The 24514-nt window shown below is 49.6% G+C and overlaps 1 protein-coding gene across 3 annotated transcripts in view; it reads right to left on the bottom strand.

Annotated features, from left to right (window-relative positions):
- Nucleotides 1-24389, bottom strand: part of ADORA2A (adenosine A2a receptor) — a 28175-nt gene extending 3786 nt beyond the window's left edge. Inside the window, exons 1-2 of one of the 3 annotated variants that reach the window (XM_081893391.1) lie at nt 24338-24389; nt 5605-6366 (exon numbers count right to left, since the gene is read on the bottom strand). In XM_081893391.1, the coding sequence (XP_081749517.1) occupies nt 5605-5954 (350 nt within the window). In that variant the 5' untranslated portion in view covers nt 5955-6366; nt 24338-24389. Of the gene's footprint in view, nt 1-5604; nt 6404-24337 lie in introns of all 3 variants that reach the window. The other 2 variants (XM_081893392.1, XM_081893393.1) reach the window with 2 other exon arrangements.
- Nucleotides 24390-24514: the final 125 nt, after the last annotated feature.

Here is a 24514-nt window from a genome sequence, read left to right as displayed (position 1 = left end):
ATCGGAGAGATGTCGGAGGGTATGTTATAGGGAACCAGGCAGGAAACCTACTGGGTAGTCACACACACCCTGTGGAACATCCTCCTGTCAAAGAGTTAAAAAACTATGTGACTTTTTGTAAACATCTGAAGGCAGCCCAATTTTGGGAAGCTTTTAATGTTTGATGTGCTTTTTGCTCTCTGTGTGTATTTTTGTTGGAAGCTGCCAAGAGTTACTGGGGCAACCCGGCCAGATGATAGGGGTATAAGAAAAAATAATAATAATATCAAACATTAAAAACTTCCCAAGACCGGGCTGCCTTCGGACATTGACAAAAAGCCACATAGTTTTTTTTAACTCTTTGACATCAGGTGGGACGACATCCCATTAGCACTTTATGCGTTTTGTGGTGGTGGTGGGGAATGTAGAGCTGAAAACCAATCATTTGACTTTGTCCTCTGCTACTTCCGATTCAGATCCAGCCAAGAGCTCTCGGCACTTAATCCATCCATTAAGGAACAATGTTTATTTAATTAATAGCATTAGTTATATAACTTGGTAAGAGGAGGAGAAAGAGAGCACCCGGAGAGGAGGGACACAATCCAAGCTAATATTTGCCAATATTTATCAGGATCGACCTGCCTCTTAGTTTAAACACAGGTGACTGCATCAGAGCCCCTCAGTTTACTGAGGGCATCCAAAGTCCACTCAACCCAACCCTCCTCTTCCTCCTCCTCCTCATCTGAAACATCTCTAAAGGAAGGAAAATATCTTGTAAGGAAAGTCTAAATTCCTCCACCTACTTTCCTCCAGATGCTTAGGGCTTGCCTGGCTATTTTGGACTACAAATCCCATCAGCCGCTGCACCATACAGCAAGGCTTCATGGGGTGCCTGAGCTCTTTGTTTTGGCCCACTCTGATATGCACTCACCCACAGGCAGAGAGCACCCCCTCCTTGGCTGATTCCTCCAGAGCAAGGAGTTTGGTGTCCCAGCTCCGCTTATCAATTGACCACCTGGTGACCAGGTATGGGGGATTTGCAACCAACACTAGAGTGCTAGGCTCAGCCCATCCCACAAATGTGTTTAATTTGTTTTGGTTTTGCTGCCACCCCCAAAATCAATGGGGCTGTGCGGTTGGGATTTTTTGGCTGTGGGGCAAGGAATCAGACCAGGCCCCTGAACAGGGTGTTAGCCCCGCCTGCTACAGACAGCAGCCTTCAACTCAGCAGTTGGACTACTTATGAACATTCCGTGACATCGCCGCAGCCCAGCCTATGACCCCAGGGAAGGATGCTTGTGTGTGAGAGGGGGTGGGAGCGTTTTGAAATGGCTTGCCTAAAGTCACACAAGCTAATGCAGAAGCCACAGTGAGGAGGCTCTGAAGCAAAATCTGCCGCTGTGCGCTGCAGAGACTTCCCTGCCCTGGGACCGCCATTGCTGTAGTTGTTATTTATAAATGTATGAGTCACTGTTTTTGTTATGTACTGAAGTTCTCACCCTGGGCCAGCAGGGGGATACTGTAGATAGTTATGCAAATGAAGGATCGAAAGTGACGTTCAGTGATTGGATAGTTTTTATGCAAATGAAGGATCGAAAGTGACGTTCAGTGATTGGATGGTTTTAGAAAGTTGCTACAGTAACGTTGTACTGGAGCTCTATATAAGCAGGCTGACTGAGCCCTTCAGTTCAGTTCTGTTCTGGGCTAAATAAAGAAGAGCTGTTTGAAGAATCGCTGTGTTGTCTGATATGTTCACCCACAACTTAACAGTTTCGGCCCCAAAGCACGGGCTTGCAAAAGAGCAATTTGGCTATATTTCCCAAGGAGGCTCCCCAGCAGCCACCAGGGCTTCAACCATGATGCACTCCATCCTTTGCCTACGGAAGGGAGGAGACAGAGGATGTCTCCGTGATGTTACAGGCATGACCTGCATCTCCTTCCCTGCCCCTTCTGCAGGCCAAATTCCTTTCACAAACAGCCAATAAAACATCAGTCATCATCCTCATCCCTCTTCCTGGATTTCCTTCTTTCTCTCTGCACTGATGACTTCTCTCCCAGGGCAAGTTAAAGCCCCAGCAGGGGAGGGAAGCTATTATTATTAGAATTCTGAAGGCTCAAAATAACAGGCTGTGGTTGTGAATTAGCACATAATACCTAGTGTGGCACCACCTGCATGTTGGAACTCCCTGCCTATTGAGATCAGTAAGGGGCCATTCCGTGTGCTGCTCTGGTTTCGCCAGAAGCGGCTTAGTCATGCTGGCCACATTACCCAGAAGCTGTCTGCGGACAAACACTGGCTCCCTCGGCCTATAGAGTGAGATGAGCATGCAACCCCAGAGTCGTCCGCGACTGGACCTAACGGTCAGGGGTAAAAAGGTAAAGGGACCCCTGACCATTAGGTCCAGTCGTGACCGACTCTGGGGTTGCGGCGCTCATCTCGCTTTATTGGCCAAAGGAGCCGGCGTACAGCTTTCAGGTCATGTGGCCAGCATGACTAAGTCACTTCTGGCAAACCAGAGCAGCACACGGAAACACCGGTTACCTTCCCGTCGGAGTGGTACCTATTTATCTACTTGCACTTTGACGTGCTATCGAACTGCTAGGCTGGCAGGAGCAGGGACCCCGTTGCGGGGATTGGAACCGCTGACCTTCTGATCGGCAAGCCCTAGGCTCTGTGGTTTAACCCACAGTGCCACCCGCGTCCCTAACGCTCAGGGGTACCTTTACCTTTAAGATGCCTTCTCTGTTCTCTTGCTGGCTCCTGCTAAAAACATCCCTGTTCAGACAAACCTACGCAGATGCTCATAAAGCTGAGGCCATTTTCATCTGTTTTAGTATTTCCACTTTTGTGCGTTTTAAAGTGGGGTCGTGATTCCGTCTTGATTTCATTGTTCTATCTTTCGTAAACCACTTTGAGGTATTCCCGCAATCAGACGGTGTATAAATTTTAGGGGGTGGAGATTTCACCTCCCTACACAATGACCCTGCAAAGAGGGCTGCTTTTCTCCCACCTGCAAAGGCAGGGCAGGGGCACGTGAACAAGGTGAATGAATTAATGCACACATATGTGTGTAATGGGAACATCCACTTTCTGAGCACAAAGCCCCCATCCTCACCCCCAATTCCTCTCTCATCCCTGTTGCATTTGTTGGGGTTTCATAGGAGCTATAAACAAAACTGCAGGTAGAAACATAGCAGATCAGTTTCTCCTCTGCCTAGTCAGTTGCAGAGAGGATCACGGACACAGCCGGGGGGGGGGGGGAGGCAGCTGCTCCCACTAAATCAAGGAAATAAATAAAGATACTTAACTAAAAGTAGAAAAATCAGAATATTTGAAATTGAAATGTTTGCTGAGATACCACAATCTCCCTACCTAGCGAGCATTTCCCTAGAAAAAGTCAGTGCCTGCATTTGTTGTACTTATGCAATGTAGAATTTCATTTCATCCTTCGTGGAAATGTGTGAGATATTCTTTGCAGAACATCAGAATTTAGGATACTACAGCAGTGGGTCTAACTGGTCATCTCTCTTGCTCAGCCTTGCACTATGTCTACTGTAGATCATATCCTGCAGAGAATGAAGACCTGGCTAATGTCGACAATGACAGGGCAGCGTATAAACAGAATAATAATAGTAATAATAATAATAATAATAATAATAATAATAATATATTATTTATACCCGCCCATCTGGCTGGGCTTCCCCAGCCACTCTGGGCGGCTTCCAACAAAATATTAAAATACCGTAATGCATCAGACGTTAAAAGCTTCCCTAAACAGGGCTGCCTTAGGGGAAAGAAAAGGAGGAAATTGTGAAGGAAGTGCTGAAAAGGTTTCCAGCAAATCCAGGAAAACTTGTTTTGAGTTTAGATTTCTTTAAAAAATAATATGGAAAAATGTGTGCTCTTTGTAATTTTGCAAAACGTACTCGTTAATCGCACAAAAGGTCTCCCTGGCATTGTAGTTTTTTTTTAAAAAAAAAACCTAATTTTCAAACGGCTGAAGATTTTGACAGATTTTTATGAGCACTTGGGGGTCTAAAGAAAGGAATTTCAAACAACTGTTGTTGAGACATTTCATTCCAAATCTGCTAGACAGAGCCGGACAGAGGATGGTGACAGGTGAGTATCGCCACCCCGCCGCCCCAATAGCATAGATCCTGGCTACGCCCATTGAGAGGATGGAGCCTTTGGAAGCCGATTTCCTGAACCTGCAGCTGAAGAAGTTTCTCCTCCCAGGTGGTTTGGGTGAGAAGTGAGAGTCAGCCCAGCTGAGAGGCAGACAGACAGCAAATGGCTGCACCTTCCCTTTCCCCTCCCTGGCCCTTAGGAACTGTATATCCATTTCCAGCTACTGCTGCTGCTCTTCAAACTCAGAGGGCAGGAAGCTCCACTTGAGCTTTTCACTGTAAATTAAAAAAATCACAATGGGGGAGAGGAAGAGATTGAGCCCGAGGCACTCAGAGACTTGGACAGAAGACCTAGAGCGGGATAAGTCTCTGTGAAGTGGACTTCTGAGGCTGCCCAGCTGTTATCCCACGCTGGAGGGGGCTGCTTCGTGCCATTACAAACAGCCCCCCTGACTGACTGCCGCTGCTCTCAGGGGACTCGTGCTCAGAGCAAGTGAAGAGGGTTGGGAAAAGCCGAGATTATGAAACACGGACTTTTCTCTCAAACAGACAGGGTGGCGGGGAGCAAAAACTCCAGCTGGGATTTGGGTCGTGCAGATCCCAGCATCACCCGCTGGCTTTTTAAAACGGATGAAAAGTTGGTGACGGACTTCAGACTTCTCCAGCAGCAAATTTATTCTGCTTCTGCTGGTTCTGAAGAAAGGCAATAAGCTCTGCACTGAAGCTGTGCTCCTTGAGCCCTGTCTGTCGTCACCGGTGCTTTTTCCCCAAGAAAAAACATGGTACTGGTACTCACCCTAGGAGCCAATTCCTAGGGGCCAAGCGTTCTTTCCCACCCCAATAAAATTGCTAAGGGAGCTGCCCCCACCCCAGTTGATGGGCATTGCCATTCAAATGGTGTGCATGTACCGCATCATGTGATCCAATATGCAGGGCGGGGCTTACCTGTCCCCCCATATTTTATTGAAGTTGCCACCCCTGGTATTCATGATGAAGTTGTTACAGCAAGTGCCACACTTTTAACATTTGAGGGTGGGGAAAGGTGCCAGTACTGCGTACCATTGAGTACCCCTAGAATCACAAGGGGTGGCGCTGTGGTCTAAACCACTGAGCCTCTTGGGCTTGCCGATCAGAAGGTCAGCGGTTCAAATCTGCGTGATGGAGTGAGCTCCCATTTCTCTGTCCCAGATCCTGCAAACCTAGCAGTTTGAAAGCACACCAGTGCAAGCAGATAAACAGGTACCACTGCGGCGGGAAGGTAAACGGCATTTCCATGCACTCTGGTTTCTGTTGGGCCAGAAGCGGTTTAGTCCTGCTGGCCACATGACCCGGAAAGCTGTTTGTAGACAAACGCCAGCTCCCTCAGCCTGAAAGCGGGATAAGCACCACAACCCCACAGTCGCCTTTGACTGGACTGGACTGTCCAGGGGTCCTTTACCTTTACCCCCTAGAAAAAAAAGCACAGCTTGTTGTCATTGTCATCAACTGCACATTTACCTGAGGGGCATCCGGATGGCGATAATCCGGTCGATCGCGATGGCCAGAAGGCTGAAGATGGAGCTCTGGGTCAGGACCAGGACGAAGCAGGCGATGAAGAGGCAGCCATAGAAGTAGGCGCAGAAGCCGGTGCTGATGGTGATGGCAAAGGGGATGGCGAGGACGCCCACCGCGATGTCGGCCACCGCCAGAGACACTACAAAGTAGTTGGTGACGTTCTGGAGGTTGCTGTTCAGGCAGACGGCCCAGCAGACCAGGACGTTGCCCAAGATGGCCAACACCGCGATGAGTAGCTCCAAGACAATGTAGACCACATCTGCCAGGAAGTCTTTATGCCCACGAATTAGCATGGTGAGAGCCGGGCAAGAGGGTGCCGGGGAATCCAGTGTCCATATCTGCAGGATCACAGCGAGCAGGCACAGACCTCAAGTCGCCCAGGTGCCAGGAAGAGGGTCTTGGCTCTCGGCTTTGCTGGGGCTGGCTCAGATCCCCATGGCGGGGACGTTGGGAAAGCTAGCCCAGACCCCAAAAGACATGGGCAAAAGTCTCCAAGAGAGTTAATAGGATGGGCACCTTTTCTCTTTGTGGGGGCAGCTCAACAACGGAACATCTGTGTGAAAATTAAGTTTCCTGTCGAAAGGCTGTGGCTCTCGCAGTCGTTTCCTGCCAATGTAACGACACCTCGGGGGGGGGGGCAGTTATCTCTTATTCTAGGTAGCTGGTGGGGTGTGTCCCCTCCCACATCGGAAAGGAGAGAGACTGCTGGAAAAGGGAGTAACGCATTGAGGTCATATTCTCTCTATCGGAGACACAAATAATACAGAAAGTAAAACAGAACTTGAGAAGAGTCTGGATCAGGCCAAAGGGGACTCCTGTTCTCACAGCAGCCAACCAGATGCCCCCAATTGGGAGGAAGCTCACAAGCAGGGTGTGGGCACAACAGCAGCGCTCGCCCCCCTGCAATTCCCAGCAGCTGGAGTTCTGGCCTCAACCAGAGCCAGGGCCTTTTCAACACTGGCTCCGGCCTGGTGGAACGCTCTGTCTCATGAGACCAGGGCCCTGCAGGATCTGATTTCTTTCCGCAGGGCCTGTAAGACAGAGTTGTTCCACCTGACCTTTGGCTTGGAATCAACTTGATCCCCTCCCCCTCTTTCCTTTTTCCTTTCTCCTTCTGTGATGGAACGCCTATTTGGGGACTTCTCTGGCTTTTTTCTGGCCCATGTAGGACCAGTCTGGATAGCTGGCCTTGGTGAAGATTTGACATTTCCATCCCCCAAAAGTTTTTTGAGTTTCTACTGAAACGAGGCTGCATTTTAATGTTGTACTTTAATCTCGTTTTTAAGTTGTATTTTAATCAATTGTTTTTATACCTGATGTTAGCTGCCCTGAGCCCGGTCTTGGCTGGGGAGGGCAGGGTATAAATATTATTATTATTATTATTATTATTATTATTATTATTATTATTATTATTATTATTATTATTTATTACCACCTTCAACACTGGAAGGAAGAAGCATAGGCAACATGGGGAATAGCCATCAACAGCCCTCCTCCTCCTCCTCCATAAAATTGTCCAATCCTCTTTTAAAGTCATCTCTGCTCTTGTGGGAGGGAGTTCCATAGTTCCGTAGGATTAGTATTCTACAGCTTTTTAAATGTGCCTGTGGGAGGGTTGTTTTGCTGGTTTGTTTCCCTTGTTTACTCGTTTTGATCCTGTATTTTATTCTCAGATCTTATGACAAAGGCTGGCATATAAATCTATCAAATAAAAATAAATGAACAAACTATGCACTACGTGAAGAAATACTTCATCTATTCTGAGGGTTTATCCACACGTCTTCTTGTCCTGCTGCTTTCCCCAGGGGGAAAGGCTCTTTAGTGCTCAACTGGAGCAAATGGCAATTGGGTTGGGTTCTCCACAGATTGCTGTTTGCTCTGATTTAGAGAGAAAGAGCAGGTTTCCCCTGGGAAAAGAGCAAGGCAGCGGGGAAACCACTCAGCCACGAGCCAAGGCCTTGTGTACCATGAGGGCTGGAAACTTGCTTTTGTGATAAGCCAAGCGGAGCATCTCAGGAGCATGGAATTTTCGCCCAGAACAAGACTCTGTGGGTTTGCACAGAATTGCGCCAAATGCCACAACACTCTGCTGTCGTTCAGCTGTACCTATCAATGAGTCAAGCACCTCTGTTTAGGTCTCATCACTTTGGAATTTATTGCAGAGTGACTCCCAAAAGAGATGGCAGGATAGTCCAGGTTTCCGCAACCCCTCCAGAATCCCCTTTAAGAAGAAAACTCAGTGCCTCTGATTTACCCTGCCAAGACCTGAGCTCAAACTAGGCTTGCCCTCCTCTCACCCCAGGGCCATACAACCCGACCCCACATCCTCCCAGACAACCTTTTCCTGTTCTTGCCAGCATTTTACCTCCGTTGCTCTTGTATTAATATTGTTCCCTTAACCTTGTTTGCCAATTACTGCTTTTATCAGCGCTTATTTGTTAATCTTGTTATCGATATGGCAACAGTGTTGGTGTGTTTAAACTTCTACAGTTTCTGAGCTGCCGTGGTTGGTTATAAGAATGTCGGCTGCTTTAAATAAAAAAGCAAAGTTTTTGAGACAAGTAAAATGGGATCACAAATATGTCTAACACAGTTCACCCCACCAGCACATCCACCAGCAGTGTATGGTGGGGGTGTGTGAATTTTGACACAGGGGCCCACACACACACACACCCCTTCCTGTCTCTCTTTCATCCCTGTGATCTGGGTTATCAAGGGGCCTTTCCTTGCACCTCTAGGGCATTGCTCAAGGATGGATCCAGGAATCTGGGGAGCTCCCTTCACCCTGGATCCTTTGCTCTTTGCCATCAACACTGCTCACCAACAAACAACCAGCTTATTGAGGATTTATACCTGATTTGTTTGCAGGGAGGTTAGACAATGCTGCGTCAAGCAAGCCCTATCCCACACTTTCTAGGGCAGTTCCCCCTTCACTTTACATATCATAAAAGTCTGATCTTTGGGGTGGGTGGGGCAGGAAGAGTGGGTTTGTTGCGCAAGAGCTCCAGCTCAACTATTAATAGTGCAACTTGAATTTTCTGATAAGTCACTGAATCCTACCCTAACACAGTGAAAGTCCGGAAGCATCCAGTACCTCGGGTTACATACACTTCAGGTTACAGACTCCGCTAACCCAGAAATAGTACCTTGGGTTAAGAACTTTGCTTCAGGATGAGAACAGAAATCGTGCTCCAGTAGCGCGGCAGCAGCAGGAGGCCCCATTAGCTAAAGTGGTGCTTCAGGTTAAGAACAGTTTCAGGTTAAGAATGTACCTCCGGAACGAATTAAGTACTTAACCCGAGGTACCACTGTATTGTAGTGCTTTTGCATATTTTATGGTATTTTTGTAAGTTGCTTTTTGGAGGGTAAAAAGCGACAAATATATTTAAATCGTGATGATGATGCCATCATCATCATCTCGCCAAGTTAAGGCTTATGCTGGCTTTGCCAATGGCAGACTCATCTGGGCTGTCTGAAAACAGAGAAATCACCACGACCTGGTCATGATCTTTGGGAGCTCATCTCATTGGGAGGCTGTCCTTGGAGTTTAGGCCTAAAGTTTAATCCCTCTTGGAGACGGAAGATCTCCTGATCATTGTGCTCTTTGGCAACAGCAGAGAATGGCCACTGCAGAAGCTGCACTGCTTCCTTATTCTGTTTACAGTGGTACCTCAGATTACATATGCTTCAGGTTACATACGCTTCAGTTTACAGACTCCGCTAACCCAGAAATAGTGCTTCAGGATGAGAACAGAAATCGTTCTCCAGCGGCAGCAGGAGGCCCCATTAGCTAAAGTGGTGCTTCAGGTTAAGAACAGTTTCAGGTTAAGAATGGACCTCTGGAACGAATTAAGTACTTAACCTGAGGTACCACTGTACGTGTGGAAAATTGGGCAGAAGTTGCAAAAACAGCACAAGGCATATCAAGGGTTTGGGGCTCTTCAAACACTCCACTGGCTGGCCTCAGATTTTAGGGTGACATAAAATAAAGTGGTACCTCGGGTTAAGTACTTAATTTGTTCCGGAGGTCCATTCTTAACCTGAAACTGTTCTTAACCTGAAGCACCACTTTAGCTAATGGGGCCTCCTGCTGCTGCTGCTGCGCCGCCACTGCACGATTTCTGTTCTCATCCTGAAGCAAAGTTCTTAACCTGAAGCACTATTTCTGGGTTAGCGGAGTCTGTAACCTGAAGTATATGTAACCTGAAGCATATGTAACCCGAGGTACTACTGTATATCCAAGAGTATCTGTGAATATGGAGACATGTGCTTAATTTCCATGAGGGACTCCTCTCCCTGCTCCACAAATGCTGCTTAACTAGAACAGATATTATCCCCTGCATACTGTTTTACTCTTAGATTTTCTTTCTACCTTTTCACATTTGTCAGTGTTGCAAGCCACTTCCAACCCTGCGAAAAGGCGGGATATAAAAAGTTGTTTGAGTTCATAAATAAGCTCTGTTTAAGGCTGCATCCGACATCAGCAGAACCACTGAAATCAACAGACCCGGATGGCTCTACTCCGAGTAGGGCTAGCAAGGTCATACTACCCGCTGAGTCTTGTTATTTCAGCACAACAGAAAAGTCAATGAGGAGCAAGCTCAGTTGTGGCGTTTCTGCTCTGCTAAATCTCGTATCTACTTTTAATCTCATATCTACTGCAGAAAAACCAGTCGGGAAGATTCTAGTTAGTGGCAGACTTCATTTCCAAACAGTGGCGTAGCGTGGGGGGTGCATGGGGGGCCGGCCACACCGGGCGCAACATCTGGGGGTTAGGGTTAGGGGGCGCAAATTACTTGCCTTGCCCCAGGTGCTGACAACCCATGCTACGCCACTGTTTCCACAATATACATGAGCTGCGATTCCTGGATTGCAGAGGGTTGGACTGGATGACCCTAAGGGTACCTATCAATTCTCCATGTCTATAAGTCTGTGAGTTAAAAATAAAAACCCAGCACCTTCAAGCTAGTGTTCAGGGGCCAGGCACATTTTGTGACTGGTGTGGGTCCAATTGCCACCACGTGGAGATCTCCGGATGCCAGGCTTGCGACTGACATTTCCACCTGGCTGGCCCCTCCCAGGTCCTAGTCCGACACTCTAACCACTACATCATACTGCCTTCCTACAGTACTTCTGCCATGGGGCAGCTATATAACTTAAGTAGGTCAATACATAAGGGGAGAGCAAAATGGCACTTTGAGAAGGATCTGAAACATTTCCCTCAAAGGTTGAATTTGTTTTATTGATTTGGTTTGAATTTGTTGTAAACCACGTTGAGATTTTTTTCTTTAAAATATTAAGCAGTATAGAAATGAGAAGGAGAAGGAGAAGGAGGAGGAGGAGGAGGAGGAGGAGGAGGATGATACAGTGGTACCTCGGGTTACAGATGCTTCAGGTTACATACGCTTCAGGTTACAGACTCTGCTAACCCAGAAATAGTACCTCGGGTTAAGAACTTTACCTCAGGATGAGAACAGAAATCACACGGTGGCAGCAGGAGGCCCCATTAGCTAAAGTGGTACCTCAGGTTAAGAACAGTTTCAGGTTAAGAACGGACCTCCAGAAAGAATTAAGTTCTTAACCCGAGGTACCACTGTAATAAACAATTTCATAAGGGGGAAATGGCGCCTAGACAATTCCGTTGTGGCAACCGTAACCCTGGTTTAAGGTGCCATTTGGCAATTAGTTTATATACCAGAGTTTCTAACGCTGCTCCAAGCATGACATAGGGTGGGAAGAGAGACACAAGAGAGGTTCGTGGCATGTGGCCATCATGGAAATGGTGCGGTGGCTCAGTTCAGAACAACTTGACAACTGGCGCCTGCTCCAACAGGGCCCAACATTTCTCACAGAGCGAGGTGAAGGGAGGGAACGACCATGTTATCATCCCAGGCCAGAAAGCAGCTGGCACGAGTGTTCCTCTTCCAGCCTTCTTAATGCGGTTAAGGCTTCCTTGTTACCCTGGGCAATGTTCTTGCCTACTTCTCATTATTAAAATCCATTTCCTGTGCTCCTCGCAAACCTGTTGCCGCTGCCCCCGCCCTGCCCATTTTTCATCGGTTAGAACAGGCTGTTCTATGGCTGCTCTGGGCCCTGGAGAACAAAACTGTCTCCTCTCCATGCAACTGAAAGCAGGCAGCTCCTCTGGAGACAGAGGACAAGAGGCGAAGGAGCCCAGCCAAGGTGTGTGGGGAATCAGGCGACCAGGAGCTACCAGATGCAATGTCTCTGCTCCAGCCTCCGCGGTCAGACGGCATCTGAATCATGGCATCTTACCTCGGGTTAAGACCTTAATTCATTCTGGAGGGCCGTTCTTAACCTGAAACTGTTCTCAACCTGAGGTACCACTTTAGCTAACGGGGCCTCCCACTGCCGACGCGCCACTTCATCCTGAAGTAAAGTTCTTAACCTGAGGTACTACATCTGGGTTAGTGGAGTCTGTAACCTGAAGCGTTTGTAAGCTGAAGCATTTGTAACCTGAAGTGTTTGTAACCTGAGGTACCACTGTATTTGGGAAATTGCAAGTGGGGGAGAGTGTTGCTGTGGCATCTGGGCCCTGCTGGTAGGATCCCTAGGGGCCACTGCAAGAACAGAATGCTGGGCAAGTTAGACTAGATGGCCCTTGGGGTCTCTTCCAACTCTGAAATTAGGAGTGCCAACTTGGTCAGGCGACCGAGTACGCCTGGGGCCATGGGTGCCATGCCCTGGCCCCAAAATTTGTGCGTGCCCGGCCCCTTCATGGGGAATTTTGTGAGTGCTCGGGCAACCAGGGCCCCAGTGAGTTGGCACCTATGATTCTAAGATAGCCCTCTGGCCTGATCCAGCTCCTTGCATGGCCCTACTGAGGTTCTGCATACACACATTGCCATTACAGAACACAGCTTCTTCCCCCAAAGTATCCTGGGATCTGTATCCCGCCCCCCGCCCCAAAGCTGCAATTCCCATCAACCTAAGAAACTATAGTTCCCAGGTGTCTTTGGGGGAAGCTATGGGCTTTAGAAAAAGGGACGCGGGTGGTGCTGTGGGTTAAACCACAGAGCCTAGGACTTGCCGATCAGAAGGTCGGCAGTTCGAATCAACACGACGGAGTGAGCTCCCGTCGCTCAGTCCCTGCTCCTACCAACCTAGCAAGTGCAAGTAGATAAATAGGTACCACTCCAGCGGGGAGGTAAATGGCATTTCCGTGTGCTGCTCTGGTTCACCAGAAGCGGCTTAGTCATGCTGGCCACATGACCCGGAAGCTGTACGCCAGCTCCCTCGGCCAATAAAGCGAGATGAGTGCTGCAACCCCAGAGTCGGTCACGACTGGACCTAATGGTCAGGGGTCCCTTTACCTTTTATGGGCTTTAGATGCACAGTGTGTCTGCAGCCTAGCAGGGTCCCTTTGTAACATAAAAACAAAAATGCTCAGGGTTCTCGACTTACCGCCCGCCCACCCCATCCTTTCTAGGCACAGGTCCACACTTTAAAGTGCTGTATCCAAGTGCTTCTCTCCCCCGCCCCCTACCCCCGCTCCAGTGTTTTCTCTGCAAAAACTCTTCTGCTGAATGGGGGGTGGGGTGGCAATTCAGGTTTTCTGCGGATTTCTGTTTGCTCCAATTCAGCAGTAAAGAGCAGTTTTCATAGGGAAAGTGCCAAGGGGAAAACCAATAACAACACTTTAAAATGTGGACATATGCCTAGAAACACAGCACAAAAAGGGAGTCTGGATGCGCCTAAAATGCACACCCGGGGGTTGGACTAGATGATCCTTGGGGTCTCTTCCAACTCTAGTGTGATATACTATAATAGTGTAATATACTATATATTTAGTATAGCATACTATAAATGTAGTGTAGTATATTTAGTTTACCAAAGAAATATAGTGTAGTATATTTAGTGTACTATGGTATATCTTCCTTTCTTAATGTACTTTGTGCACCTTTTCCCTTCTCTTTCATCACTCTATTTTTTATAACTGAAATTCTTTTAATAAAATTTATATATATATATTTTTAAAGTGGGGGTGGAATCCAGTCCAACCCCCTGCAATGCAAGAATCTTTCATCTAATGTGGGGTTTGAACCCACGACCCTGAGATTAAGAGTCTCATGCTCTGCTGACTGACCCAGCCATCCCTCAGGCTTTTACTTCATCAGATCCACAAGGGCAATCTTGGTAGGCAGGTATGTAAAGTGTAAGGGGGGAGGAGCAACTGAATGGGCTCGAGATGCAAAGCAAGGACTGTCAGGTTGAAATGCATGCTAAAGTGGCGCATGTTTTGCAGCAGAAGATGGGCGGTAATTTATTCTGCATTGCCGTTGTGGGGAAGGGGACTATTCACAAGAAACAAGTCACCGACCACAAAGATATCCATCCAGGCATTTGGGGCACTTAAAAGAGCACGGGGGGGGGGGACCCTACAAGTAACCATCTTGCTCTCCCCCAACTTTGCAACAACTCTGCAAAAAGACAGGTGACCACACCTGGAATACCGTGTCCAGTTCTGGGGACCCCAATTTAAGAAGGATGTTGACAAGCTGGAACATGTGCAAAGGAGGGCGACCAAGTTGATCAAAGCTCTGGAAGCCAAGCCGGATGAGGAACGGTTGAAGGAGCTGGGTATGTCTAGCCTGGGAAAGAGGAGACTGAGAGGAGATATGATAGCCATCTTCAAATATCTCAAGGGCCGTCACATGGAGGATGGAGCAGGCTTGTTTTCTCTGGAACCAAGGGCTTCAAGTTGCAGGAAATGAGATTCCGACTAGACATACGGAAAAACTTTCTGACAGTAAGAGCTGTTTGACAGTGGAACAGTCTCCCTCGGGAGGTTGTGGGCTCTCCTTCCTTAGAGGTTTTTAAGCAGAGGTTGGATGGCTGTCTGCCATGTATACTTTAGCTGAGATTCCTGCATTGCAGGGGGTTGGACTAGATGACCCTTGGGTCCCTTCCGATTCTATGATTCTATGTAAAAATCCTCAAAATGTTCCCTGGAACAGAGCAAGAGATCTTTTGAGGTGTCACAGTCAGAGTGCTTTAGGAGGCTTGGCCCCATCCTTAAGGAATGCTCTCTGTTTTGTTCCCATGAGAGACGGATGCTCCCAAGCCCGTGAAGGCAAATGGATGGGGTCAGGTGTTCAAATGTGGCTCCTTTTATCCCTACTGTGTTCTGAGTGCACTTGCCACTAGGAAGAGGTTACAGGGAACCAAACAGGGCCTTCTCGGTAGTGGCACCCGTCCTGTGGAACGCCCTCCCTTCAGATGTGAAGGAAATAAGCAGCTATCTTATCTTTAAAAGACATCTGAAGGCAGCCCTGTTTAGGGAGGTTTTTAATATTTAACGCTGTACAGTGGTACCTCTGGTTAAGAACTTAATTCGTTCTGGAGGTCCGTTCTTAACCTGAAACTGTTCTTAACCTAAGGCCTCCCGCTGCCACCGCACCGCCATCATGCGATTTCTGTTCTCATCCTGAAGCAAAGTTCTTAACCCAAGGAACTATTTCTGGGTTAGCGGAGTCTGTAACCTGAAGCGCCTGTAACCCGAGGTAGCACTGTATTGTTTTTAACACTTGATTGGGAGCCGCCCAGAGTGGCTGGGGAAACTCAGCCAGATGGGCAGGGTATAAATAATAAATTATTATTATTATCATTATTATTATTATAAGAGGCTATCAAGCAAATGAAACACATTCTGGACCTTTCAAAGTCCCAGGTGCTGCAGAGAGCTGTCCCCTAAAGGAGCTCAGAGCAGGTGCCAAACTGTTCCTCTGTCGTTTGACCCCATGTGCTTTTAGAGAAACCATTCCAAAGCACCAACCTGCTTCCTCTCACACAAGTTGCAAGGGCAGGGCTGATGTCGGGAGAAGCGCGGAGTGGCTGGGAGGGCGAAGACCTAGCAGCCCCCTTTCAAAACTTCAAGCATGCCTTGACTGATAGCTTTGGAAACTGTGGCTGTTAATCACGACAGTCACTGATGCACAGCATAAACCCTATGGCTGCCTCTCCCATTGGGTGCACTTCTGAGGCGTCTTGGTGACCTGCCTGTTTCCAGTAATCAGAGGAAATGAAGTATTAATCACAGGTCATTTCCCTTGCAGGTGTTTCTTCCCAAAAAAGCAAGGTTCCTACAGGAAGGTGCTTGCTGCCGGCAGGTACAAGACCCAGGAAGCAACGCTGACCTTGGTGTGAACTTACTAAACAAATCTTTGTCAGCCTGAGGGCCACAGTCCCTCGCATGGAACCTTTCAGGGGCCATGTGCAGGTGGTGGGCGAGGCCAGGGGGAAAGTGGGCGGGGCAATAGGACACAGAAAAGCAAGATGTTTCTGCACGCACGTTTTCCGCATCCTCTGTCACTGCAAGCCAGGGGCACCATCATAGTTCAAGGACACATTCCAGCCCTTGAGGAGGGCAGGGCTGGCAAGAGATGCTCAAGCAGAGGTGTACCTAGGCTCCCTTGCATGCTTGGCAAGGAGCTGTATGGGTGCCCCCCATCCCATCCCTTGAAGCCTGGCAGCTCTAGGGTTGCCACTTTTGTTCTGGCAAAATACAGGACAAGGCGAGGCAGGGCAGTTGGTGGATGGTTTTTATATGGTGCAGAAGTGACTTCAGAGCAACCCATTGCAAAGTACTCTCTCTAGCTCAGTCGGTAGAGTGTGAGGCTCTTAATCTCAGGGTTGTGGGTTCAAGCATTATGCATTGTAGGGGGTTGGCCTCGATGGCATCTCGTGGTCCTTTCCAGCTCTACAGATTCTACGATTCTGTGATTATAGCCTAACAGGGTGCCCCGTTTGGAATTTGCCACATACATACACGTGAATTTGTAAATCTGTCTGCACTTGGCTAAAGGTAAAGGGACCCCTGACCATTAGGTCCAGTCATGGCCGACTCTGGGGTTGCGGTGCTCATCTCGCTTTATTGGCCGAGGGAGCCGGCGTTCAGCTTCCGGGTCATGTGGCCAGCATGACTAAGCCGCTTCTAGTGAACCAGAGCAGTGCACGGAAACACCGTTTACCTTCCCGCTGGAGCAGTACCTATTTATCTACTTGCACTTGACGTGCTTTTGAACTGCTAGGAACTCACCCTGTCGCGGGGATTCGAACCGCCGACCTTCTGATCGGCAAGTCCTAGGCTCTGTGGTTTAACCCACAGCGCCACCCGCGTCCCACTTGCACTTGGCTACCCAGAGCTTAAATGCATGACGTTTCGCCTACCCTTTCAAACACATGCATTTGCAGAGGATCCCTAACTTGGCAGAGAGAAAGAGAGAGAGAGAGAGAAGACCATGGCACAAAACAGTAGCATTTTACAGTGAAATAAGGGACAATCCTGTATTATACAGGACAGGTGGCAACCCTAGGCAACTCCCAGAGCAGGGAAGGAGCAACCTGGGAGCATGTGGACAGGCTCCTAGCCACTCCAAGCCAGAGTGGGGAGACATGATTATGTACACACACATACACCTGGGGCTTGTGCCCTTGGCAGAAGCCAGCCTGGCCAACCCCTAGGTACACCCCAGCTCTCGAGGGCCGCATTCAGGCCCCAGATGTCCTGCTCCCTCTCTTCCCCACACTGCATGAATGGACTGAGCCAGGTTTGATGGTCCCAGCAATCTCCTGCAGCTGACTGCCAACTTCAGCCTGGACAGAGACTTTTAAAACACCACATTTCGGAAACGCAGCTTCTGAAGCCTGCAGACGATTTGGATGCCGCCCGAAGCTCTGTTGCAATTTGCGCTCCTTCGTTACTTCCCTTTAGCACTTATAAATGCTACGTCGCGGCAGGGATTTGTACAGCCTGATTATTTTGGCAAGGATCCTCCCTCAAATTAACGCAGAGAGCAGCCATGTGCTGGAATTAACCCTCACGGCAGCGACACTTCGGGAAGCAGATGCGAACGAGGAGGCACAAATGAGAGGATTTGTTTTAGCTGTCCAGATTCCCACAATTTCGCTGACTTGCTGCCTTCCTGTGTCCTCGGACGAAACTCTGCTGTGGTGCCCATTTCCTGGGGGTTCTGCAATGCAAGGGGAGCTCTCCACAGCTCAGGGCAGAGCAAGGCACAAGCATGCTGTGGCTCAATGCAGAACAGCTGCTTTGCATACAGAAGGTCCCAGGTTCAATCCCCAATGTCATCTCCCAGGTAGGGGTAGATGAGGGTTTTGGCTGAAGCCCTGGAGAGGCACTGCTGCCAGTCATTATAGACAACACTTGTGTTAAATGGACCTCAGTATAAAGCAGCTTCCTTTATTCATAACCTTGAGGGCTAGAAACATCTTATTTTTAGGGAAACCCCCTTTTTCCATGCACAGGTTTAAGGTATAAGGCAGCCTCCTATGTTCTAGCTCGGCTTTTGTCAACCAGATGCCCTGCAGACTTTGTGGTCCAAAACCTCCTGACAGTATCAGGTTCGTGAAGGCTGTGGCTGCAAGAAATCTAGAATAACAGCAAGAGGAGCTGACCCTTCAGAAACAGGATGCAGGAGCCATGAGGGATGGGAAACAGAATGTACAATTTGAAGCGTGGCCCCAAATGATGAATATTCTGTTGAGTCTTTCAGTGCAAGGAAAGGGAGGAGCAGCGGGAGAGTGCCAACTCCCCTGGCTTTCTGAGGTTGGCAGGATCCCCAACAGAAGCAGCTCCCATCTCATCAGAACAGCCAACAGGATTAGGCCAATGGCCCATCTGGTCCAGAATCCTCTTCTTACAATGGCCAACAAGATGCCCCACAAGCAGGATTCAAGTAGGGCTGGGTGATATCTGGTTTTAAAACATCGTGATATATCAGCAGCCAAATACCACAATATGCTGATACAGTGGTACCTTGGTCCTCGAACTCAATCCGTTCTGGAAGTCCGCTCGACTTCCAAAACGTTCGCAAACCAAGGCACTGCTTCTGATTGGCCCCGGAAACAATGTCGACAGCCGAAACGGACATTCAGCTTCCAAAAGATGTTCGCAAACCAGAACACCTGCTTCCAGGTTTGCGGCGTTCGGGAACCGATTTGTTCGGGAGCCAAGCCATTCGGGAATCAAGGTATATCACGATGTCTGGAATGTATCTCGGCTACATCTTAAGGGAGGAAGAAGCAGCTGAGATACATCACCCAGCCTTGAGCAAGCCCCCATACCGCTTTGCCATTGCAGCAGTGGGGTTCCTGCTCCTTCCCCAGGGGCTGAGCACCCCACCAGGAGGGCAGTTTGTCCCTCTTTCCCACCAGCCTTCACTGTGGTTCACAGTGGTCGCCCGCCTGAGCTTCTCTGAGAAGCCATTAGATGGGATTACGAGAGAGGATATGTTTGGGGGGTAAAAAACACAAGCAGCCAAGCTTTCCTCAGGAGAGCGAGCTGCAGATGTGGCCTCCCTGGGTTCAAGCTCTCTCCGTTCTCACCACCACCTGCCAATACTGGGACTAACTGGTGGCCTCATTACTGGACACTGGGAAGGAATGTTCTCCCAAAGGGCCCCCTGCAGAGCCACAATTTTGATCCTCTCTGATGGTTCTTCCGAGACCGTAGGAAACACACTAGGCATTTTCCCTGCAATGGGCCAAGGAGTAAATTCCAAAAGAAGAGGGGCTTACACCCGAGAAAACAGGTTGCACAAGCCTCGCCCTTGCACCATCAGCTTCTCAGCTGCAATGTGGGCACTTAGCTACCTGAGGCTGCCTAAATATTCTTTACACTTTTACTGTCCTTTTTAATTGTTTTTTTCCACCTGAGTTTAGCCTTCCAAAGAACTACTGGAACGACTTCAGGAACATTAGAACTTCGTCAATTCCCGCCCCCACCCTGTGGGCTTAAAGTTTAATCCGCTTTTATTGTTTCCAATGAAAGGAACATCCACAGGGCTTTAGGACATGGGGGTACCTAACTCCTGGTGCAGGGGTCCCAAATAAATGCTTCTGCCTCCACCCTGGAAGACCCCACCAATTTGGGCAGGAGTGGGGGTGGGGAAGGGGAAATGAAGTAGACCTTCTCCACCTAGCTCAACACCCAGATAGAGATGCAAACTGGTGTAGCCGTTAGAGTGTCAGCCCAGGATATGGGAGAGAGCAGGGTTCAAATCCTGGCACTCAGCCATTTGAAGCTCGCTGGGTGGTGACCTTGGGCAGTCACTGCCTCTCAGCCTAACCTTCTTCCCAGGGGTTTTTGTGAGGAGGGAGAGAACCATGTATGTCACCTTGAGCTCCTTGCAGGAAAAGGTGAAATATAAATGCAATTCACAACAACAACTGCCCACTCCCCAATCATCAGGTGGATCATTTGATGAGCAGGAGGAAGGCCACCAAATAAACAAACATACATGGCCAGCAGCTAATCTGCTGCTTTCAAGGTGAGTGTGGCATGCCCACTTTCACTGCTGGCAAGCAGCCCCTCTTTGGGTCAAAAAAAAAGCAAGCCACCCTTGTCTGAGGGCCAGCTACACCTTCGCCTTTCGGCCCACAGATGGAGGTAGAGAAGGAGGGCCAATGTTCATGACTCTGCATATGAAGCCACCTGGGGTCTCAAATGCACCTGAAGAAGCGTCTCCACCCCCATCGTTCTGCCCAGACACTGAGGTCCAGCGCCGAGGGCCTTCTGGCGGTTCCCTGACTGCAAGAGTTACAGGGAACCAGGCAGAGGGCCTTCTCAGTAGTGGCACCTGCCCTGTGAAACGCCCTCCCACCAGATGTCAAAGAGAAAAACAACTACGAGACTTTCAGAAGACATCTGAAGGCAGCCCTGTTTAGGGAAGCTTTTAACGTTTAACAGACTATTGTATTTTAATATTCTGTTGGAAGCCGCCCAGAGTGGCTGGGGAAACCCAGCCAGATGGGCAGGGTATAAATAAATTATTATTAATATTATTATTATTTCAGAAGCGCCCTGTGTGATGCCAAAATCTGGTGCCCACCACCACCTCTCACTCTCCAATCTACATCATAGTTGTGGTGCTCCCGGCAGCTCCCCCAAGGCTCAGTGCCCAGTGCAACCAAACCAGTCGTACTCCCCTAAATCAATCACTGAGGCGGAGGAGAATCACAGCAACAGAGAATTGTAGAGTTGGGTCATCAAGTCCCTTGCCATGCAAGAATCACAGGAGAGTCCACCCCCTCCTGAGGTTGTCCGTTCCACTGTCAAACAGCTCTTACTGTTAGAAAGGTCGATCCTGATGTATAGTCAGTGCACCTCTGACACCCGAGACACGTATTTTCAGGACCTGCCCCTATGTTTTGTGATGGCTTTTTCTAGTAATTGTAAGTTTTGAAAAATTGTTTTTGTTTTAATTATTGCTGTATTTTAACTTATGCACCCCACCTTGGGACCTTAGGGTGATGGGTGGGTAATTAACAACAACAACAACAACAACATTCCACCCATGTGTGAATCAGATGATTCTACCCTCTCTCCATCTCAGCAAGGAAGGGGCCTTAGCACAGTCAGCCACAAGCACCCAAGGAGGGTGCAAAACACCGCCAGGGAAGGGTGTAGCCTGGCAAAGAGGGCGTGTGTTCTTGGGAGAGTGCTTCGGGAAGGATAGAGATGCCTGGGGGCCAACATTGCTTCTCCCCATCAGGCCTGAGCCTCTCCACCCCTGCCATAAACGAACATCCGCACCTTGTCTGAACCATGGGGCAGGGAAACAGCCTTCTCCTCCCCTATGCGGCACCCCCAGCCCAGAAGCTTTCCCCTCAGCCCAGGGCCAGCCTGCTTGGCATCTTGCAGCCTAATCTATTTGCCACATTAAAATGGGTTTCTTAATCTTAAACAAATTATATTAAAATGATAGTTAAGCGCATTGATCTTTTAATGGAGATTCAATCCAAGAGGCTCTTCCACCACCCTAATCCAATTTTGCAGCCTCGTCCCCATTTCCTGCTGTCTGCAGCTGCCTGGCATAATCCATTTGCGGAACACGATCCAAAAGAGGTGGCAAGCGTGGTGCTGGTGGGGGGGGCAGGGGCTTCTTTCATGAAAAAAACCAGACTATTTGCAACCCCCCCAAAAAAACCTATTTAATTGATTTATTATACAATGCATCTTCCCTCTCCTGCACCTCTAGGCAGAAGGATTTTGCTGAGAAAAAGTTCAGAGAACAATAAACACATTAATCTTTCAAGGGGCCACTAGACTCCTTGGTTCGGGTCCAGTAAAAGATTTTGCTTTATCCATTCTGCCTATCTCCAGCTTCTCCAGGACAAGCACAGAACTCCTTGTGCTCCAGATACATTCTACTTACTGTCCGCATCTCCCCCTGGGTTCCTGGTCTTCCTACAAACACACACACAAACACACACACCAGCCAGGAATGGTGGTAAAAGCCCTGGCTTCCTATCCACCTGATTTAACCAATGGCCCTGGCCTGAGCCACCAGATCGCCTCTCTGCAGGATCAATCCTCTTCCTCACTTAAGCCAAGAGCTTCACCAAACAGCAAAAGGCATCACTGCGCACACCAGTGTTTTAGGAAACTTTCAGGCTACTGAGGACGGAGACAAGCTAAAGCCAACTTTACCAAGAAATTTACTTTACAACAATACAGTGGTACCTCGGGTTAAGTACTTAATTTGTTCCGGAGGTCCATTCTTAACCTGAAACTGTTCTTAACCTGAAGCACCACTTTAGCTAATGGGGCCTCCCGCTGCTGCTGTGGGAGCACGATTTCTGTTCCCATCCTGAAGCAAAGTTCTTAACCTGAAGCACTATTTCTGGCTTAGCGGAGTCTGTAACCTGAAGCGTATGTAACCTGAAGCGTCTGTAGCCCGAGGTACCACTGTATAGCAAAAACTAAAACAGGAGAGTGAGCTGCTGGATAAATATCAGGTCTCCTCTAGTTTGCTAAGCACTGTGCAGAGGGAGGATCCGTTTTCTGCAAGGAAATTGGAAGGGTGATGAAGAAGACCCATGAGGAAAGGGGGGGGTGTCTGCTGGAAGGCAGCTGTCTAAAACCCCCTAGACTAGAACCCCAGGCACTTTATGCTTCAATCTGAGTAATGAATTCAGTGCAATGTCGCACCTGGACTCCCTCCTCCCCTAAAGGATCCATGGATGTCTCCTTATTATGATGAGTGTGATGCATGGGACTTTGCAAAGCTTCTGCAAAGCTTCACCCTCACAACCCCCCTGCCAGGTTTGCCCCCAAATGGGCCCATTTCACAGATGGAGAGCAATGGCATTGAGGCTTGCCACACTCGAGCAGTGAAGTGCTGGACAATGGAGGTGCAGGAAGGCACCTCCTACCTTTGTTCTGTGTATCTCACTGTTACCTACCCTGACTGGCAGCAGCTCTCAGGCAGGGTGCCTGTCCCATCCCTACGTGGAGATGCCGCAGGCGACTGAACCCTGAGACCCTCTGTATGCTCTGCCACTGAGCTATGAAGGCTCCTAAACTTTGAACAATCCAGGATCGGACCCTGAAATGCGGACCATTGTGCAGCTGCTGGAAGCCGAGGAAGCTGCCTCATGCCCACTATGGGTGTAGCCAGGATTTGGGGGGGGGGGGCAGACCTTTTGTTAGGTGGGGCAGAAGCTCAGTTTGCTATGCATTTTTATTGATTATGGGGGGGGTCAGCTGCCCCTCCCTGCCTTTCCCCTGGCCAAGCGCATGATGCCCACATAAATCAGTACTGTCTACACATCAAAATGGTGCCTCCATATGTTCTGAAGGCTAGTAAAGCAGATCAGCCCAGACAGCTCAGTTGGTTAGAGAGTGGTGCTGACAATGCCAAGGTTACAGGTTCAATTCCCATATGGGACAGCTGCTTTTTCCTCCATTGCAAGGGGGTCGGACTTTGATAATCCGCAGGGTCCCTTCCAACTCTACAATTCTATGATGGTCCCAGGTTGAGGAAGCCTCCTATCCAGGCCTAGCAAGCGGCTTTTGCAGGATCCTGGCCCCAGAACAGCTCCACTTGTCGCTTGTGACTCTGCTGTGAGCTGGGAAGACCCTGCACCCTTCTGCATGCCAAGCAGGGGCTCTCCTGCTCGGGTACTCCCCAATCCCACTCCACTCCACAGTCTCTTCAAGGAGGGATGCCCTCAGGGTCTGCCCTGTAGGTCCCCTTCTAGACCCAGAACTTGGGTGGTCTCAGGAACTTGCCCTGCGCCAAAACCAAGAAGCAGCAGCAGCCCTTTGCCGGCCCATGCGGGGGTCCCGGCCCTGGAGCATCCTTAGACTCCCCCCCCCCCAAAAGAAGACTTCTCTTTACATGCTCTGCTTCCTACTCATCATCGCCTCTCGAATTAGATCTCTGGACCCTCACAGGATAGGGCCCCTTGGTGATGAGGACCGATCCCCCCCCCCGCAGTTGCCCTTGCCCTATCCGGATCTCCGGACTGAGACTCCTTCAGAAACAGCTGGCAAACGGGGGGGCTGGGCTTTCTTGCCCCCACATCGACAGGGAAGGGGGGGCAAGCTCGCCTTGGGCTACTCCCCCTCTTGAACCTAGCCTCCCTCGACGGGATGTTGTGCGGGAAGATCCAGGAGCCCGCCCCCCCCCCCAACCAGCGAAGCCTCTCCCCAGCGAGAGCTGGCCTCGCCAAGGGGGAAACTGAGGCAGCAGCCGAAGCAGCTACGCTCCCCGCGGAACTTTGCCTCCGGGGTCCCACAAACTCCCCCCCCCTATAGAGAGCATGGTCCGGCCCTCGCCTGGGAAGGCAGGAGACGGCGCCCCCTCCCCGGCACAAAAAGTCCCGCGAAGCCCCGACGCCCGCTCACCTGCCGCTTCCTCCCGGCTCGCTGCTCCGCGCCGACTCCGCCCGCCTCGCCTCGCCTCGCCGCCGCCCGGGACCAGCCCGCCACTCGCTCCGCCGAGGCGCAGCCGCCGCGCCCCCTGCCGGCCCGCCGCCGCACCACGCGGCCCCTGGTCCGCCTCGGAGGGGCGCGCCGCCTCCC

Source organism: Podarcis melisellensis (assembly GCF_964234715.1).
Source record: "Podarcis melisellensis genome assembly, chromosome: 16".
In the NCBI taxonomy this organism is placed as follows: domain Eukaryota; kingdom Metazoa; phylum Chordata; class Lepidosauria; order Squamata; family Lacertidae; genus Podarcis; species Podarcis melisellensis.
Note: the sequence above shows the minus strand (reverse complement) of the source record. Positions and strands in the feature narration are given on the sequence as shown.